Source organism: Stereum hirsutum (genome assembly GCF_000264905.1).
Source record: "Stereum hirsutum FP-91666 SS1 unplaced genomic scaffold STEHIscaffold_14, whole genome shotgun sequence".
Classification (NCBI taxonomy): domain Eukaryota; kingdom Fungi; phylum Basidiomycota; class Agaricomycetes; order Russulales; family Stereaceae; genus Stereum; species Stereum hirsutum.
In genome coordinates this window covers 978,437-997,072 of record NW_006763144.1, presented here as the reverse complement: position 1 = coordinate 997,072, position 18,636 = coordinate 978,437, and the positions used below count along the sequence as shown (strand labels likewise).

The window sequence follows — 18,636 nt, the reverse complement described above, 5'->3', positions numbered from 1 at the left end:
AGGTCGTATTTGAAGCTGAATCAGAGAGGATATAATGCACAGAAGTGTACATCCGTTTCAGACTGCTCCTGCCTCCAGGAAAACACTGTTTGAACAGCTCAGGACTCATCCTTCGACCAGCCAGAGCCACCGATTAGGCGTACAGGGCGTTTAAGGTCTGTGCAGACGCCCACGCGGCCACTGCGGAAAGGGGGTCACCCACTTTTCAGTGGTTGTTGACCCACCCGTATCCGAATACCCCTCGTCCACTGTCCTACATTCCGGTGCGTAGACAGTGATACCTGTTCACCCACCAGTACCACCAGGCCGTCCACCGTCGATATCAGGCCATCTGGTTCAGTATAGCCACCGTTTTGTGTCTCTGCTCGGATGCTTCGAACCGAATCTAACGGATAACCGATGGATGGTGGCTGATACGAGCAACGATATGAGAAAAGAGCGAAAGAACTGTGTGAAGTGTTTTACTTACGAGGATGATAGTGAACCTTCAAACAGGGCAAGGTCAGAACCCGAATCGCACCCAACAGTGGCTCAAATGATATCGGTCAGGAGATATCGGAAGCTACTCGGATCCATAGCAGCAAGGGCGACAAAGTGACGACCAACAAGGCAATGATTTTTCACTGTTCGTAAGGCATCTAATTCACCATCTTGACGAGGGTATTCAAGAATGGAGCACTACAAAGATCAGACGGACGGTCCGCACATAGAACTACAGTCCAATGACTGCCTCGACCACTCCCGGGATGCTGTCGAAAAAGTCTAGCACTGATGGTCATACAAAGGCTGTATTAGCATCGAGCACGAGTGAGAAAGTTGAATGGGCATATACTTACTGACGATCCCAAAACGCTGCCCCTTCCTCTCCTGCAGCCACGGAAGCAACTTCTGATTCACTCCGGGAATATCCGACCCGTTCCCAAGCGCCATGATCTACGAAAGCCAAAACGGTAGGCAGGAAGATCAAAACAGATATAGAGCCACGTACTCTGGGCGTCTCAGGAGGCAAATCGCTAGTATGTTCTGAGCTCGCAAAACTGATATACAGAGAGTCGGGATGCAAGCTCGAGGCAGCTTCAGCGATATGGACGGTCGTGGCGTTATACTTCCACTGGATGTTCTCGGCGGCACCGGCGCCAATGGGGAGGCCTATCTCGTAGTAATCCTAATACACCGCACGTTGTTCATACGAGAAGATGCGGCGAAGAGGAAGGAATAGAAAAGCTGCTTACCTCTATGTACGCTGTAGCACCGGTGTCTTCATTGTACGTGAGTGAGATGTTGGGGCTGTTATCGGTCCAATCCTCAGGATCCAGATGGAGACCAAAGCGATCCGTCAAAGTGTCGGGGAGGAGGGACCAGTCGAAGCGTTGAAGGAGTGTGAGCTTGCCACGAGCTTCGCCAAGGGTGTTCAACTATCCGGATTTTTCTATCATCAGTCCTTCGTATAGTAAGACTGAAGGAGAGGACATACGGTGCCATTCGCCTGGACCCAATACTTCTTTGCCAAATCAGAGTTGAGGAGGTTATACATGTGCACCTGCAGAGCCTCGGTGTTTTCGGTTCCCGTGCCGGATTCGTACTGCAAAGAGATAAGGACGGCTTCCGTGGGGTGTTTGTCAAGCCAGGAGTAGAAACCGAAGAAAACGTCCTCGATGGAGGTCGTCGGGCTCAACAAGGCTTGGGCTTTAGGTTGACATTAGACGACTTATTTAGATGATTAGGATGACTGAAATAGGTGGTCCACTTACAATGGTAGAAACCGATGGTGTCGTTGCCTGGGTTGAGCGCGAAACGAAGGTCGAAAACACGAATGCCTCCATTGAGCATCTGAAAGAATGAATGGCCCTGACATTGGAAGTATTCTGCAGCTGGGATACTACATGCTCAAGTCAGTGCCATGCGTTGAAGAAGAAGCGTGACCAAAATGAATACTTACGTGCCCGTGTAGCGGACGAGTGAGTCTTGGGTGGCCTGTGTATAGTTCCCTACAGATGAACGACTCAGTTAGGGCCACATATTTGCTCGGGAAAAATGAGCATACAGGTCGCCGAGTCATGTGTTCCAGGTAAGCTGTCAAGTTCGTATTATTAACAAACTTGCAAATATAGTGTTAAAGCTATGACGGACTTCATATGGACAAGTTTCGTGTTGTCTGCGACCTTGGCCATCCAGTCACAGGTTCTAGAGCTACGAGAGCACCCATCATCATAGCCTATCATGTGAGTTTGATGAGTGCCCGTCTATTCGAGATCTCAAGAATAAAAGATAAAAGAAAACAGCCGGTACATACCAAGAATAGGAGCTCCACGGTTCAAAATATCTCTAAGGGCACTCTGGGCTAGAGCGGCTTGAGAGTTGCTACGTCTGGCAGACGGCGCGGCGGAAACGCTGAGAGAAGAGAAAGCCGAAATGGCGACGCAGAGGACCGTGATGGTAGAGGAGGAAAACATCGTAAGTGGTCGTGTACTGTGTGAAGTGCGTTAGGTAGAAGTCGTGGGAGATCAAACGCGACTTTTTTGATGCGTTTCAAGGCAAATCGACGCGTTTGTTCGCCCGGGGATAACCAATGGCAGAAGTCGAAGGAGGCAGTATTGCGTCCTGCGTTGCCGAAGTATACAGAGAACAGAGGACCTAACATATATACGCAAACCCCATATTGAAAGAAGGAGCACGTTTGCGAGTATTCATAGAACTGAAGATACAGAATATCAAAGACTGCAGGGCCATGGTGGACCACTATCATGCTGTGAAATGTTGCCCTGACTGAGTGCGCCTGATGCGGCAGTGTTCCTTCCTAAAAATATCGAGTCGAGGATTTGATCGTGCATCTTGGACATTAGGTCAGAATTTGGACGTGCTGGGGCACGGCGCAGCACGTTCTTGAGTAATATGAGACTCGGTGAGCAGAAAGCAATTGCAAGAGCAAGTCGAGGCACGGAGGAGTCGATGATAGTTCTGAACAAGGCGAGCATTTGAACCGGGTTACCGCAGACAGATCGGCTTCAGGCACCGCGTCGACGGAAACGAACGTGGCGAGCTGCCCGTGTCGGGCCTCGTCGGAGCTGCCCGTGTGGCGTCAGTACAGTCATGCCACAAGCACTCATCCTTTCTCCACCATCATCACCCGGTGAACTCGAGCTGGCTTCTACCGCATTCATCGCTGGCGGAGGCGCACACTCACCTGAGGCATACGTCAGTAAGTATTTTAAGCGATAAAGAAGTCCTTTCAAGTTGTCTGTTTACGGATTTAGATTTCCTCGTCTCATAACCACCGACCGAGTACTGGACAACACACGTTCCTCAGCGACTGCCCATCACTGTCAAGCACATGGACGGATGTCTTCCACGATCCGACTTATAAAAACGCTACACCATCATGACTAGCGCTTCGTCGTCGGCCTCCACCTCAGTTCACCGACCCGAGTTCTGGTCATTTCGAGACGCCAGGGACATTCCATTAGGTCACTTTCGAGCTCAAGATATCATGTCTTCCAAAGCCTTACTCGTCAACGCGCTATTTGTATCTGTGGCTCATCTTGCTTTTGGACGTGTACATTACCCTCCTAATGCGACAAATATCAACGATTTCGAGGTCGCGCTAAACGGGACTGGAGCCCCCGGTATGCTCCCCTTCGGTTCATCGAGGTCTTACTGGATGTTGACACACTACTATATGGCCATCAGGTATATTTAACTCCTCCACGACACCAGACGATGTTTACGGCGAGTATAATTGGTGCAACATGCCTCATGTTCGCTCGAAGGAGTACAAAACTCCTTCCAAAGAGTTCACTCTGCAGTATGTGGAAGTCATTCATAGGTCAGCCTTTCTTTCTTTTTCTTGAGTTGCGTGCGGGTGCTCACCATTGAACTCTGAGTCCAGACATCATAAACGAACTCCTTACGCTAGTAACACGTTCTTCGAGGAGACTATTCCTTGGAGTTGTGACGGAGAGGGTCCCGTCTATTACGGGAAAGCTTCGACTCCCCATACGGCTCATGATGTCTCGGAGGTCCAGGTCTGTTTGATATGATTACTGAGAGCACGACAGCCCAATTTTTACCATGTCTCACGACGTTTAGTGGCAAGCTTCGTACAACACCCAGAACCCTTTCACCACAACCGTCGGACCTGGGTTTGTTAATTCGACGTAAGATATTTCGCCACATTCTTGCAGCATATTTATATCGCCTGTATACTTGCGAAGCTCAACCCACGTTTCCCTTCATAGATGCCAATTCCCTCAAATAACCACAGAAGGTTTGGTCGACTCGCACACGCACGGCGCAGACCTTCGTTCAGTCTACGCATCTCGTCTTGGTCTCTCTTCCTCTATTGACTATACTACCGTTGGTATTCGTACGTGCTATTATTCTCTACGGTTTGACATTGCCTTGAACACTATACTTTTCTCACTATCCAGGTGTTACCAACAACGTAATCACGTCCCAAGTCGCTGGAGCTCTCGTCTCTGGCCTCTTCCCTTCCGTCGCATCTTCTGGAACACCTGTTCAAGCTCTTATCGAGTCGGACAATTATGATGCTCTCGAACCGGCTTACTCGTGCCCCAACGCCGTCTCTATCATGTCGAACTACGAGTCAACGATCGCGAGTTGGACGGGTCATTTGACGGCGGCGGCGGGACTATATAAGAAGTTGGATGCTGTGAGTGGGATTGTGAGTAATGACACGGCGGGATGGCATACCAGCTTCGACCAGTACGTCTTTGAACCACGTTCTCCAGCTTGCTTGCGATCCTCGGGGCTTACCACTCTTCATGATGCGTTGCATAATAGCTACTACGACAATATGAGCGCAAAACAATGCCATTCCAAGTCTCTGCCCTGTTCCGTGAACGACACTTCCCTCTGTGTCACCCAAGACGAAGCCGACACCGTATACAGGTTGGGTAACTGGGAGTGGTCGTTCTATTACAGAGACGCACAGAACTCAACACTTTATTCGGCATTACATTATGGTGCTTGGATCTTGGAATTGAAGGCTCATCTGGAGGCTAAGATTGCCGGTGGGCAGGTATGTTCTTCCTACTTGACTTCAGTCATATACAGAGTCGATAACGAGTCTGTATGTGATTTGTCTGCTGCAGATGAAGTACTTCCATAACGTGGGACATGACGGGTCTATTGGGCCTCTCCTTGGGTTCTTTCAGATATCAAAGATGGTCTGGCCTGGAATGTACGTACCTTTCTCACTCTTTTCTTCAATTAACTCTAATATCTCTTTTTATAACTCAAAGGGGCTCGGAAGTTGTGTTTGAACTCTACAACAAGAGGTCCTCAGCGGCCCATAGCAGTAGCACTGACGGGTGGTACCTCCGCGTCCTGTGGGGTGGACAGCCCATGGAGACATCAACACCTCTGGGGACTTTGGATATGATCCCAGTGCAGGATGTGTTTGATTGTACGTTACTTCCTCACTGTCAAATTGTCCCGAGGGGCCCTGCTCTAGGTTCATCGCGTGATCCTGATGCGAGGATTCTACCATTTACAGATATTGAAAGCTGGATTGGGACGGGATCAGAGCTTTATAATGCTTGTAATAATTGAACATTGAGAACTTTATGACTATGGGAGGGTAATTCGTGACATGGTCTTCTTATGTGTTTCCTTCGACTCGGAAAGGGTGTAAGTAGTGATGATGATGCATGTAAAGTCTGTTGGTGGGGTTTTCTCAAAGGGTTTCTTGTCTTATTATTGTTATAGAGATATAAAATGAATTGGCTTCAATCCATAACATTTGCCTTCCTAACGAATGTGATCGAAGTTCGTGGTGGATGGAACGCAGAGGCCACATGTGGCTTACTATGTTCGCTGCGCCACACCTAACCCGATACCAGGGTTACGGCCTTCCGAATTCTGCTCACCAATCGTTCCGCTTGAATTGCTCACTTTGCTCACCGACACTCATCACCCATACTTTTCCTTCGGCAGCCTTCGAAGCTTCCTCCTCTCTGTCTTATTGTACTTGGATCTCATTTTTTCCTTCATCATGGCCTTCTCGGGAGCTCTCGTATGTTCACGTTCGCCACAGAGTCGCCACACTTGCAACTAATCTAACACTGGGTAGACTTTAACGGACCTCAATGACTACATCACTCCATCTCAGGCTTGTATCAAGCCAGTAGAGCAGAAAAACACACCCATAACTGAAGCTCCACAACCGGGAGCAGCTGCGGTACGTTCTGTACTTCCGTATAGTCATATATCCATTTGGCTCACATGAGCATCTGGGGAAATGCGACCTACCATAGACAGAGATCCGTGTAGATTCTGATGGTGGATACTATGAAGTATCGAAGTCACAAGTGCCAGATGTCGAGATGGCATCAACCTCAGGCAGTGGGAGTGGTAAGAAGCTCGAGACGGCTGAGATTAGCCTGAACGATTGTCTCGCATGCAGGTGAGTTTTTATGATATGGTATGCACTCGTTTTGAAAGCTTATCCTGTATTCAGTGGATGTATAACATCAGCAGAATCTGTCCTTATTACTCTCCAATCCCACACCGAAGTTCTCAATTTCCTCTCATCGAACGCCCCGTCATCCAGCCCCTCCCACAAACTCCCCGTTGTGTCTATCTCGCCCCAGTCCGTCGCATCGCTAGCAGCATCCATTTCATCTGCACAAGCAACAGAAGTCTCGCTCTACGAGACTCTCATCCGGATAGAGCACTTCTGTGTCTCCACATTGGGTTTCGCGCACGTCTTCGACACCACTTTTGCGAGGCATCTGTCTCTAATGGAGCATGTCCGTGAGTTTCACGATCGGAAGCAGGCTGCAGATGCAAGTGGGACTGGAGAAGGCGGACAGATACCTATGCTCGCGAGTGCATGTCCGGGGTGGGTATGTTATGCTGAGAAGACCCATGCGGAAATGTTGCCGTTCATCTCTAGGACGAAATCACCACAACAGGTCATGGGCACCATAGTCAAAGAGTGGTTGGCTCCGCAATGGGGCAAAAAGTACGTATAGCTGTATTCTTTGTCCTCTCACTCACTAACAAGTTATTGTGTCAAACTTCAGGCCGGACGAGATCTATCATGTCACCGTGATGCCATGCTATGACAAGAAATTGGAAGCATCACGGCAAGACTTTTATAACGATATCTACCAGACCCGTGATGTCGACTGTGTTCTCACCACTGGAGAGCTACAGCTACTCATGCAGGAGAAAGGATTTGACCTCTCGATGCCTGTACCCTCGAGCTCGTCATCGCCATCCCCCTCGGAACCTCTTTTGCCTCGCCTTCTACAACATCCAGGATCTTCGTCGGGCTCCTACCTCCACACTATTCTTCTAGATATCGCATCAACCTACCCATCATCAAAATCATCCTCGACACATCCACAGATCTCCTCGGCCTCTGCATCCATATCACCAGTTCCCTCTGAATCCGTCGGCCCCACACCATCTTCACTTCTCCACCTTGAAGCCAAAACGATTCGTACCTCCGACTACGAGGAGTATATTCTCACGGACACCCGCACTTCCGAAATCATCTTCAAAGCCGCCCGCTGTTATGGTTTCCGGAACCTTCAAAACGTGGTACGCAAAGTGGCAAAGTCTGCGGGTGTACAAAGTGGGAAAGGAGCTGCTGGTAGACTGGGTGCGAGGAAGGCTGCATCAGGGGCGGGAGTGAGGGCGAGAGTAAAGAAGAGGGCTGGAGCTGCGGGTGCGGGTGCGGGTCTTAGTCGTGAAGGCGATGGGGTGGTGGCAGCAGACAGAGCATACGATTACGTGGAGGTCATGGCTTGTCCGGGAGGTTGCGTGAATGGTGGAGGGCAGCTGCGACCCTCAGAGGCGTTCTTGACACCATCATCGACCAACCCATCATCCGTCACAGGAATGGCTGGAGATCAAGATATGAAGGACGAAGAGGGCTTTGCTAGGGATTGGAACGAGACTGGGGTCTCTGGGGGTAGCAGCGGCAACATAGGTGTGGCGAGCTCGAAGTGGGGCGACAGGAAGTGGGTCAAGGTCGTTGAGAGGACGTACTGGGGCGGTGAACCACCGCGGGTAAGGATCGGAGCAGGAGATCTGCCTACGCCACCAGAGTCCCCAAAGTTGACGCCTCGTGATGGTGCAGTGCTCGTCAATGTCGAGCGGGCGAAAGTCAGGCGGGCGGACGAGTTGGCGGGGACCATATTGAAGGATTTATGTCGGCCGAACGATCCTGAAAACGGTGCAAATCATCCTGCTCGATGGGGCCATAAGATGGATGAGGAATCGGAGGCAAGGCGGAGGCAACTGTTCAGAACCGAGTATAGAGCTGTCGAGAGTGAAGTAGTGGGGCTTGCAGTGAAGTGGTAGAATGTCCCCTCGATTATTATGAGGTGTTTCCCTCTGGTGTACTAAGTATTTGGTTATGTACGTTTGTATCTTTAGGATTATCGCAGCCTTCGTAATTTTTTTTCTCACCTTCACGTTGACTGCGTCGCGAAACTTACGAACGCTACTCGGTCTGTCCCGTCTTGGGACTCTACTCGTTGCCAGGCTCCTTCCAGCAAGCCTCAGTGCTGTATTCAGTGTGAAAACGATCGGGTACTTTGGTTGTTCTGCACCGGTCTTATATCCGACGGAGCGGGATCTACCTTCCTTCCTTCTTGCGCCACATAGACGCCACATGCCGCGAATCGAACAGAACATTGCATATGTACCCGAGCACATTGACAGCTGGGCACCACACTATCCTGACATTCCAATCAGATCACGCTCGGAGAGAAAGATGATAGTGCCCAAAAATTGGCACTTGATTTCACTAGCTCGAAATTTAACGAATCCTATACTATAAAAGTTGCAGGGGAGTTGAAATGGGAACTAATGTCTATGCAAGCAAACGAAACGGAACGTCTCCACAGATTAGGATAACGACTGAGGCGCCGGAAGGTGTCGTGGCAAGCCATAGCAGACAAAGGAAGCCCATATATCATCCACAAAATAAAGCTACAAGACCGGAGACCATAGCCAAACCTCCACGCATTCCTACAACAGAAACCTATGCTGAAGCGCTAGCGGAAGCATAAGGAAGCATACTCGAAGCCTCGTAACTGTCGACGTCGAAGGCGGCATATTGTGTGCTGAGCTCGATGGAGGCATAGGACATGTTGAGACCGACGGCGATGGAGCCGATGAGACCATCAGTGATGTCGGAGCCAACCCAGGTGATGTCCATGATTGCGTTATAGTAGGAGTCCTGGTAGGGGTACCATTGGTCGGCTGTTGACGAACAACACGAGATATAATCATTAGAACATCCTTAAATGAAAAGGGATTCGAAATCGAGGAGAAAGACACGTACCATCATTAGTGACGTGGTCAGACCAGTCAATGGAGTTGGAGGCGTAGGAATCGACCACAGCAACCTGTTCAAGCGTGTCCTCGTCGAAGAAGAACTGACCGGTGTGTACGGCTGAGCTGTTAGCGACGAAGGTTCCATTGGTGGCGATGTAGCCGTCTGGGTAGGCCTTGATGTGGAAGTGAGTAGCGCGGCCAGAATACCAGCCGGGGACGACGGAGTACATGGTTAAGTGACCGTCCTCGCTGAAAATTGGTGCCGAGTATATGAGTTACATGGTCGAACGAGAACGATGATGAAGACGCACTCAGATTGCCAAACACCGCGAAGGAAAGTGCTGTTGTCGTCCATATCGGTGTTGAGCATGCTAGCAGCACTCTCCGCATCGGCACCGTCGTAAGGACCGTAAGTGTAAACTGTGGTCGACGCAGTGGAGGTTGACGAAGCAACACCGGAGCTGCCGCCAGGAGCACCACTGCCTGAGGGAGCGGCACCACCCGTACCAGAGCCTCCTGACAGAGCCGCCTGAACGTCGAGAAAAAAGGGTGGTTGAGCTTCGGGAAAATGTGGTAGATGAAGCAATGAAGAACTTACGCCGGTCTCGGCGATGTAACCGGCGTAGTAACCAGTGGCATTTGCGTGCCAGGCGTCAACCCAGACCTGGACAGGCTCGCACGTCTCGATATCGACAAAGTCGACGGAAACCTCGAGGGGAACACCAGCCTGGTTCTCGGTGATGTTCTGGCGGACGATTTCGCCAAGGATATGGTACGGACCCTCGGTGACCTCAGGAGTGAGGATGCAGGTAGAATCGTTGGTGGAGGTTTGTCTTTGTAGATGCATCCGAGTGAGAGGTCAGGACGTTACGGATCGAAAATAAGGGAAAGTGATGTACGAACCTGATGGCAAGATTCCTCTTAGCAGGCGCCCTCTTCGCGATAGCACGGTCGTAGGAATGAGCATTACGCTTGGCGCGCCTCACGGCAAGCTGAGCGCCACAGTTCTCCTCAAGAAGATCCCGAGCGACGTGATTGTCGCGTCTCCAGTGGACGGGTGCGGGCCCTGCATGGGCAGAGACGGCGGTGATGGATGTTGCGGCGATCACCAGGGTGGCGAGAAGATGAACCATGTTGTATCGTCGATGTGATATCAAGAGGTTTAGAAAATGTGGGGTGAATGGAAAGGTTATGTCCAAGGAGAGAGTGCGGAGCGGATGAGAGGGAGGGATGGATGGATGGAAAACGAAGGGTTCACCTGCTTTAAGAGGCTAAATAGTCGAGCTGCGTTGTGTCCAGAGACCCTCGACATTCGATGGCGTTGTCAATCCATCCAACGCGATTGGCTGAAAGATTAAATCGGGGAAAATGGTGCATGAACAGAGATCGGCGAGGCGACAAAAGCTATAGCACTGTGCCGCAGTAATAGCTTTTTGAGGGATCAACGTCATGACGGCATGGATGAACCACAAGACCGGAAACACAGGAGGGTAGATGGATCCACCTGCACCTGTGTATCAGGATTCAGGATGCGAAGGACCAGACCGAGGACGAGGAGGGCCGCCGTGAAAGAAGCCGTAGTCAATCTTCTGCGTATCACGAGTAGGCAGCGTGCATATGCAGAGCCGCTTGCAGCGAAGCTGCTGCTAAACGATATCAGAAGTTCCGATGAAGTACAGTTCAAGATCCTGGTAAGTCAGGCAGCTAGTGAACTGCATGTTGCGACAAAAATCGGGGCCACCAGAAATATGAGATATTGTGTTCAAGCATCGTTGTCACCAGCTGTTACACTCCAAAAAGTCGGCTTCGACCGAAGGGACGAAGCGGTGTGGCGTAACAAAGTTCATCCTGTATTGGGGAGGTCTTGGCAGCATCATCCAACAACATCAGGTCCGATAGAGCGGATGCCTGCGGACGCAGGATCTGCGTAAAACAGCGTCACGGATTGGCCGAACAGCGACATCTGCACCCTGCCCGCATGAAACGGTTCCGTAGAAGATTGTCACCATAGTACAGCTGGAGGAAACTATTCATACATGTTAATAAATGAACAGAAAAGACGAGTTACAGGCCCTGAGTTGATGCATATCACTCTGGCGAAAGGCTCTGCAATTGGGGGTCCAGTTAGAGCAAAACCAGGACCTTTTAAACCCAACACCGGATTGTGCGCATAAACTTCGCAAACGCCAAGAAAGCTGCGCGAATCAAGGTTGAGCATGCTGATGAAGGACACCCTGACTATGCTTTTGTATCGTCGCGTAGTCGTAGCAATGAAGGACGTTTTGGAACAACCATGGCCTGGTTCTAGTCTGGCGAGGTCTACAGAACCTGTGAGTTCGTATGAATATGTCCGCTCCGACCGGAAGCAGAGGCCGTGGCGGAAAGAGAGCCTGCTCAGGGCAGAACCGCAGTCAGAAAAGATATCTTCGAGGAAAGAAGAAATGCCCATTGAAGGAGGTGTAACGGGCCACAATCACAATCATGTCTTCTTCTTTTTCGCCTTCTTTCCCTCTAATTTTTCCGACCCATCTTCCGCCTCGTCCTTCACTTTCCGCTTCTTTCGTTTCTCCTCTTTCTTCTGCGCTTTTTCTGCCTTCGCCACAGGCTCGACGTTTTGAGGCTCTTCACGTAGTTTGCTCGCTTCCACGAACGGATCTTCTTCTTCCGCATCGCTCTCAAGAGGCCCTTCCATGTCATCAAGAACGTTTTCTAGAGGTGAAGATGCGCGCATGTCGTGGGAGGTAGGCTGTGGCTGGTCTGATCGTGGTACGTGTTCCGGTGAGAATGGGTCTAGTTGTATCGAGCCCAGAAGAGAAAGCATCTGGTTCGCTATCGTCATGCTAAAAACCGAAGGGTAGAGCAGAATGTAAGCCGATGCCACAGGCTCCGACAGACGAGACTTACCCAACAACCGTAAATCGCAGGATCCCACTTTTCCCTCCTAGTCGATCGCCAGTCACTTTATGCACCCATCTCCCGCCCTTCTCCGCACTCTCGCCCTCAGCTCCATCAGTCGGCTGCGTTTCTTCATCCACTGTATGTCCTTCTGTAATAACATCCCCCTGAGGCTCCTCGACGGTGTTCGATCCGAATTCAGGATCGTTTTCTGCGGGCCCGTACTCAAACTCCCACTGGTCGGCCGGTATATGATGTCGTGGGATGGACACGTTGAATGTGCGGTGTACAAGCAAGGAAATGTGGTCCGGAGAGCAAAGATTGACTTTGCCGTCTATAAAATGAGAAATCATGGGCGCGGGAGGCTATTAATCCAACGTTTGAATGAGCAAGTCGAAGAGTGTACGCACCCAGCTCCATTCCGATCTCCGGAGTCCACACAATCGCCTCGAAACCAATATTCCATATCGCAAACGGACTGTCCGCCTTTAGTTTCCCCGTACTCTCCAGGAACTCCAATGCCTTATGCGCAAGTACTACGCCCTGCAGAGCTGGGATATACCTAAGCAGGCATGCCACACTACCGTTCACAATCTCATTTCTGCGCATGGTACCATATAACATACACACCTCATGATCATAGAGTCCAGCAGTTCATGTGCCCCCTCGTGAGGTTTACTCGCAAAGACCGGTGGGATAGTGAGCTGCACCGAGGCTTTGACGGAGCGAAATTCAGATTCGGCTGAAGATAAGAGGTCGACATCCCCGGCCTTGGATTTGTGCTTCGACCTTGATTTATTCTTCTTCTCTTTTTTATCCTTTTTAGCCTCCTTCCGTGCTTTCTTGGCTGCGTGGTCGGCGTCAGAAGGGTCGGCAGGATTTTTTCGCTTGGGGATGGTGGCGGTGGGTGAGGGTGGCATTGTGAGTGGCGAGTCCACCAGACGAATAGTACCAGAATAAGATCTAGGTTCGAGAGTCAGGACGAGACCAAGCTGTACAAGAGGTGTATAGAGAAACGGTACAAGCTGGAGACTTGCCGCCACAAACTTGGTTCGCGGAAGGAAAAATCGATAAATTTCTCACGCCTTCGTTCCGAGAGTGCACGGCAAGAATTCGTTCGTCAGCGCGTCCGCTCCTTGTATCTGCTATGGTACGCGTCTTTCTGCAGGCTTTGCTCCGTTGTCGTTATCTGAACTGCTATGGCTGTTGATAGTCCTCACCAAAAGTCCTTATTCAAATCCTCATAACTGGGTCGCGGATTCTGGGGAAGGCATTCTACGAGGCGGGGAGACAGGCCGCAAAAAGTACGTATACTGTGATTCTTTTGCACGGACAGTCAGTGTTGAGCGCCATGAAATCTGTAGATGCAAAGCACAGACCACAGGCTGCCGGTGGCTCGGATATCGCAGGCGTGGGGAATGCTACGACTGGTTCACTAACAGATAAATTGACCCGTGAACACCGAATGACGCTCGACGAGGCTCATCTCATTTTGAACACGAAGCGTACGGAGAAGCTGGAGGATGTGCTCCGGGTATGGTTCATTTTGATTTCATGCGCCTCCAGTCGTGGTCTTCGCCGCTTCAATCCCTTTTGCTGACTTGACATCCACGCAACAGAATTACGAACACCTCTTCAAAGCTAATTCTCCACCCACCGCTCCTCCAAAACCACCACCAGGCCAGAAAGCAGTACCCCCCACAGCCCACTCACATTACGTCCAATCAAAAGTAGTCCGTGCGCGCGAACGTATCGAGGCCGAGTTGAAGATTGCGGAAGAGGAGCCGCCTACACCACCTCCTGCCGGTGGGCCCGGAGCTGCAGGCACGAGTGCTAGTGCTGCCGGTCAGACGGCAGCGGGACCAGGGGCAGGGACTGGAGCAAGTTAGGTGCTTGTCGTGTGCACCTTTTCTCGGACATTTTGAATATGTTGTGGGAAGGATGAGAGGACGTATCATATCTGTTTTTAGAGGTAATTATTTGACGACTTGCGTATTTGTCGGGTTCACCTTTTGCATCGCACCTGCTATCACCCCCATTCACTCACTATCGATCTTTGACGCGTGAAAGATAAGCGGTTATTTCCCTGCGCTTTGTTCAGCATCTCACATCCTCCGCACAGCGAGCTGTTGTATTCTGTTCAGCTTCCGCCGCCTTGGAGTTTAAGATCGCACGCGACGCGTTTGGACCGCCGGATCACCGCACCGACGGGCCAGTGTGATGCAGCAATCCGCGATCCTATCATATACCACGTCAAACGCGGTCAATTTGAGAGCACAAATGGCGCGTAAATATGACGATATAAATCTCAAACCCATGTATTTCCGAGCCTTATCGAAGGGTGCCTGCAGGCCGTGTATCATCTACTATTCTTCCTGATTTCATTACCATATGTTCACTCTTGACATTCGTGTTCCTCAAGATGCCTAGCGTTCCGCCGTCCTATCCAAGGTGCGGACGGATGTCATCCACCGAGGTCCACAGCCGTATATAAACAACATACCCTCATGACTGGCTACTTTGCCCGGTCTGCCTCAACCCCTCGCTCCAAGAGCTCGTGGTCATTCCGAGACGCCAGGAACGGTTCCCTATATAGGACAACTTTCATCGAGCTTACGAACCGCCCATGTATCCCAAAAACCAACTCGCGAACACGCTTGTCGTTTCTTTGGCTCATGCCGTTGTCGGTGGGCTCGTGCACTACCCACCCAACATCACGAACATCAACAGTATCGAGTTCGTATTGAACGGGACTGGCGCGCCTGGTATGCCTCTGGTTCTTTATTTAATCATTCGTGTTCACTTTCCTAACACATCCGTCCTTTCTGACTAGGCATATACAACTCGTCTGCGACCCCTGATGATATTTATGGCGAGTACAACTGGTGCAACATGCCTCATGTTCGCATGAAGGAGTATACGGCTCCTTCCAACGAGTTCACTCTGGAGTATGTGGAGGTCATTCACAGGTAGGCACGATCTTTCTCTTCGCGTCCCCGACGTGATCGCTCATGAGGATACCCTTCGATCGGTGATTTAGACACCATAAACGTACACCATACGCCAGCAACACTTTCTTCGCAGAAGATATTCCTTGGAGCTGTGATGAGGCAGGTCCTGTTTACTATGGGACGGCCAAGACTCCCAAGGGAGCTCGTGATGTATCCGTGATTCAGGTCCGTGTGTTATAATCTCCGTAGGGAGTGATGAAACCGGTTTAACTTGTTTTTCCATGTCGTACAGTGGCAAGCTGCGTACAACGACGCTAACCCCTTCACCACGTCCATCGGACCAGGATTTGCGAACTCCACGTAAATTTGATCTCCGTAGGTTCGAGTTTGTTCACTTACATGCCCCTCTCTTTGTAGATGTCAGTTTCCTCAAGAGTCAGCAGGTGGTGTGGACGACTCGCACACGCACGGGGCAGACCTCCGCTCGGTTTACGCGCCACTCCTTGGGCTCTCATCCTCCATTGACTATGAGACGGTCGCCATCCGTGCGTATCCGTTCCCCCTTTCCTCAGATCATGCTCATGAATATATTCTCTCTCCCTAATCCAGGTGTCACGAACAACGTGATCACCTCTCAAGTCGCTGGCGGTGTCGTTGCCGGTCTCTTCCCAGACACCGTTGGAACCCCTGTTCAGGTTCTGATCCAGTCCGACAGCTTCGACTCTCTGGAACCGGCTTATTCTTGCCCTAACTCTGTTACGATCATGACGGACTACAAAACGGATAATACAAGCTGGACGGGACATTTGACGGCGGCGGCGGGACTTTATGAGAAGTTAGATGCTGTGAGCGGGATTGAGACCAACGATACGGCCGATTGGCATACCAGTTTCGACCAGTACGTCTCCTGACACAGCTGCTCTTAATCATCACCATTTCTTCCTTTCCAATATCAGTCGTTGATAACTCACGCTACTGTGCCGCCTTTTCTTCTCTACAGCTACTACGACAACATGAGCGCGAAGCAGTGTCACGACAAGACCCTTCCCTGTTCCGTGAACGACACCTCCCTCTGCGTAACACAAGACGAAGCCGATACCGTCTACAGGCTCGGGAATTGGGAGTACTCGTACTACTACAGGGACGCACAGAACTCAACGCTTTATTCGGCGTTGCACTATGGGGCCTGGATCTTAGAGCTGAAGGGCCACCTAGAGGCAAAGATCGCGGGTGGACAGGTATGTTTTTCGTTGGGTACCGTCTATTCCGCCAATAGATCTAACGGATGAGCTATGATTACCCGACTCTGCTGCAACTATAGATGAAGTACTTCCATAATGTGGCCCACGACGAGTCCATGAGTTGTTTGCTTGGGTTCTTCCAGATCTCGAAGATGGTCTGGCCGGGGATGTACGTGCTCAATCCTAAGTCACCGTCATCTCGAATCGCCGTTGATGCTGATATTTTGTTCGTGGATCAATAGGGGCTCTGAGATTGTGTTCGAACTATACAAGAAGAATTCCATACACGACCACTATGCAAGTACGGATGGCTGGTACCTCCGTGTCCTATGGGGCGGGGAGCCAATGCAGACTTCCACCCCTTTGGGTACTCTCGACATGATTCCCGTAGACTCTGTACTCGATTGTATGTTCATTCCCTTCACTGTGCCCTGGATTTTCTCTGTGCTATATGCTGATGCACGAAATGTCGCTCCTCAGATATCGAGAGTTACATCGGGACGAGCTCAGATCTTTACGCTGCATGCACCAGTTAAATATGGGGAGCTTTTCGTGCTAATTTGCACATCATTTGTTTCTTTCTGTTACGCGTTCTTGTGGGACAATACTGTGATCTGCGAATGACTTGACGAGGCTGTTCGCCTAGACTCATTGGGCATATCTGGTACGAGGCACCATATAAAGCATCAGTCCCACCGTGAAAGCAAAAACAAAATAGCAGTGAATCGGGAGGGTGCCACGGAACGTTTCGTCAGGCACATGCTGGTCAAACTTGTCAGAGTAGCAATCGTAGATTCATAACAGAAGCATACCAAGGATGTTCATATACGGTAGCAGAAGTAAGCACAAGAAGAGCTTCAGAACCGCCTTCCACGACTACCAGCTCCGCCGCCAACAGGCGCCCGTCTCTTCTTGAACAAACTTCCGCCACTCGAGAGTTCCGCGGGTGGCCCATCGCCCTCAAGCTTCACACCTACTGATGACTCCTCCTGCTTCACCTCAAGTAAGGAAGACGGCCCCCCCAGCTCTTGCTCCACGCCATCTGGTCTATTTGAATCTGCACCGACCGCCTGGGCAACAGAGGCAGACTCATGTGTCTCTTCTTCCTCTCCGGCCTTCTTCCACTTCGTCGGGGCCCACGTCGGTTTCGCGCTCGCCTGTGGCATACTCCCATTCGATCCTGCAGCAGCCCCTATCACGCCAGCACCTAATATCCTCAGAGGAACCAACGAAGCAGCCCCACCATTTTCTTCCTTCTTTGGTTTGAGCTTGATAGGAATGAGGCCAGGATCGTAAATCTCGCCTAAACCAGGCCCAACGGTCTTCTTCCTCAGCTTCCAACCTCTTCCGTCTTCCTCGTCTTCTAACGGCGCTTCAGCTGGTCTCTTCCTGCTCCCCTCAGCTTCAGCACCCACAACCCCTTCTTCCGTTTTAATTTCACCGGCAACGCCTCCATCTCCACGTTCCTCGGCGCTTGCCTCAGCAGACTCAGCGCTCGGTCGCTCAACTGTCGCCACAACCTCCCAGTCACCGACTACGCCCTGAGTTCGTCGTCGTTCGGCTTCGGCAAGGGCGCGCTCGAGATCGGGATCTGTGTACCCTAGTGATTCCGCGGTGGTATAGTTCTCGTATTTGGAAGTGGGTTTGGGAGGTGGTGGTTTCTTGCTGGATGAGGCGACTGGTGGAGGAGTTTGGGATTGGGGTTTTGAGGCTTTGGCATGCCCTGCTCCTATGTCCTCTGTATATGCTGCTTGTGCGGCCTGTGACAATCAAAAACCAAGACTGAGTCAGTATAATAAAATGTGATGATGCAGTACTGGAATTGTGAACAGATGAAAAGAATGGGACGTACGGCTTCAATCCTGGCCATCTCCCTTTTCTCTTCCTCTGCATCCTTCTTCCGTTTCTCTCCAGTCTTGTAGATATTTCGGACGAACCGTTCCTTGTTACCCTGATGTCGTAGACCATTCTCGTGCTGCTGACGGGAGGGGGCATCGTCTGTGATGTAGATGTCACAGTATTTGCAGAAGTAGCGTTTCTTGGAGACCCAGTATTCGCTCATCGTGATGAGCACTCAGTGAAGGTATTGGTATGTTAATTCTTGAGGTGGCCCAGCAGTGATAATGATGAATTAGACGAGATGGAGGGAGTGCCAAGGGAGTGCGCCCGGCCAACGAAGTGGCGGGGAGATTCCGTCGACGTACCTCCACGTGGCGGATAAGATAAGATAAGAT

General features: G+C 50.8%; 8 protein-coding genes across 8 annotated transcripts; 4 read left to right on the top strand and 4 right to left on the bottom strand.

Moving 5' to 3' along the window:
• Positions 1-712: 712 nt before the first annotated feature.
• On the bottom strand, positions 713-2,928 carry STEHIDRAFT_102395 (PLC-like phosphodiesterase; the record flags this gene model as incomplete). The annotated part of the gene is made up of 10 exons (XM_007308047.1): positions 2,294-2,928; positions 2,131-2,215; positions 2,045-2,073; positions 1,940-1,988; positions 1,752-1,879; positions 1,475-1,686; positions 1,233-1,415; positions 989-1,165; positions 837-933; positions 713-768 (listed from the first exon to the last, which is right to left on the bottom strand). The coding sequence occupies exons 1-10, from the start codon at positions 2,451-2,453 to the stop codon at positions 713-715; spliced, it is 1,176 nt and encodes a 391-aa protein (XP_007308109.1). The 5' UTR covers positions 2,454-2,928.
• Positions 2,929-3,487: 559 nt separating this feature from the next.
• On the top strand, positions 3,488-5,571 carry STEHIDRAFT_64076 (phosphoglycerate mutase-like protein; the record flags this gene model as incomplete). The annotated part of the gene is made up of 10 exons (XM_007307747.1): positions 3,488-3,623; positions 3,688-3,823; positions 3,887-4,022; positions 4,087-4,154; positions 4,236-4,363; positions 4,428-4,722; positions 4,801-5,038; positions 5,118-5,200; positions 5,262-5,425; positions 5,516-5,571. 10 exons carry the CDS (start codon positions 3,488-3,490, stop codon positions 5,569-5,571), a joined length of 1,440 nt encoding a protein of 479 aa, XP_007307809.1.
• Positions 5,572-5,961: 390 nt separating this feature from the next.
• On the top strand, positions 5,962-8,434 carry STEHIDRAFT_102388 (iron hydrogenase). Its single transcript, XM_007308046.1, has 5 exons — positions 5,962-6,034; positions 6,092-6,199; positions 6,276-6,424; positions 6,479-6,985; positions 7,047-8,434. Exons 1-5 carry the CDS (start codon positions 6,014-6,016, stop codon positions 8,332-8,334), a joined length of 2,073 nt encoding a protein of 690 aa, XP_007308108.1. The 5' UTR covers positions 5,962-6,013; the 3' UTR covers positions 8,335-8,434.
• Positions 8,435-9,019: 585 nt separating this feature from the next.
• STEHIDRAFT_160538 (aromatic compound dioxygenase) lies at positions 9,020-10,448 on the bottom strand (the record flags this gene model as incomplete). The annotated part of the gene is made up of 5 exons (XM_007308045.1): positions 9,020-9,240; positions 9,323-9,564; positions 9,627-9,844; positions 9,914-10,148; positions 10,219-10,448. 5 exons carry the CDS (start codon positions 10,446-10,448, stop codon positions 9,020-9,022), a joined length of 1,146 nt encoding a protein of 381 aa, XP_007308107.1.
• Positions 10,449-11,437: 989 nt separating this feature from the next.
• Positions 11,438-13,130, bottom strand: STEHIDRAFT_141489 (uncharacterized protein; the record flags this gene model as incomplete). The annotated part of the gene is made up of 4 exons (XM_007308044.1): positions 11,438-12,155; positions 12,220-12,544; positions 12,621-12,772; positions 12,841-13,130. 4 exons carry the CDS (start codon positions 13,128-13,130, stop codon positions 11,795-11,797), a joined length of 1,128 nt encoding a protein of 375 aa, XP_007308106.1. The 3' UTR covers positions 11,438-11,794.
• A 227-nt stretch (positions 13,131-13,357) lies between these two features.
• Positions 13,358-14,099, top strand: STEHIDRAFT_133717 (uncharacterized protein; the record flags this gene model as incomplete). Its single annotated transcript, XM_007308043.1, has 4 exons — positions 13,358-13,360; positions 13,424-13,514; positions 13,575-13,744; positions 13,830-14,099. 4 exons carry the CDS (start codon positions 13,358-13,360, stop codon positions 14,097-14,099), a joined length of 534 nt encoding a protein of 177 aa, XP_007308105.1.
• Positions 14,100-14,836: 737 nt separating this feature from the next.
• On the top strand, positions 14,837-17,005 carry STEHIDRAFT_102379 (phosphoglycerate mutase-like protein; the record flags this gene model as incomplete). Its single annotated transcript, XM_007308042.1, has 10 exons — positions 14,837-14,975; positions 15,044-15,179; positions 15,251-15,386; positions 15,454-15,521; positions 15,579-15,706; positions 15,771-16,059; positions 16,162-16,399; positions 16,483-16,571; positions 16,645-16,808; positions 16,883-17,005. The coding sequence occupies 10 exons, from the start codon at positions 14,837-14,839 to the stop codon at positions 16,936-16,938; spliced, it is 1,443 nt and encodes a 480-aa protein (XP_007308104.1). The 3' UTR covers positions 16,939-17,005.
• Positions 17,006-17,099: 94 nt separating this feature from the next.
• Positions 17,100-18,464, bottom strand: STEHIDRAFT_102376 (uncharacterized protein; the record flags this gene model as incomplete). Its single annotated transcript, XM_007308041.1, has 3 exons — positions 17,100-17,164; positions 17,215-18,162; positions 18,255-18,464. The coding sequence occupies 2 exons, from the start codon at positions 18,462-18,464 to the stop codon at positions 17,260-17,262; spliced, it is 1,113 nt and encodes a 370-aa protein (XP_007308103.1). The 3' UTR covers positions 17,100-17,164; positions 17,215-17,259.
• Between the last annotated feature and the right edge of the window lie 172 nt (positions 18,465-18,636).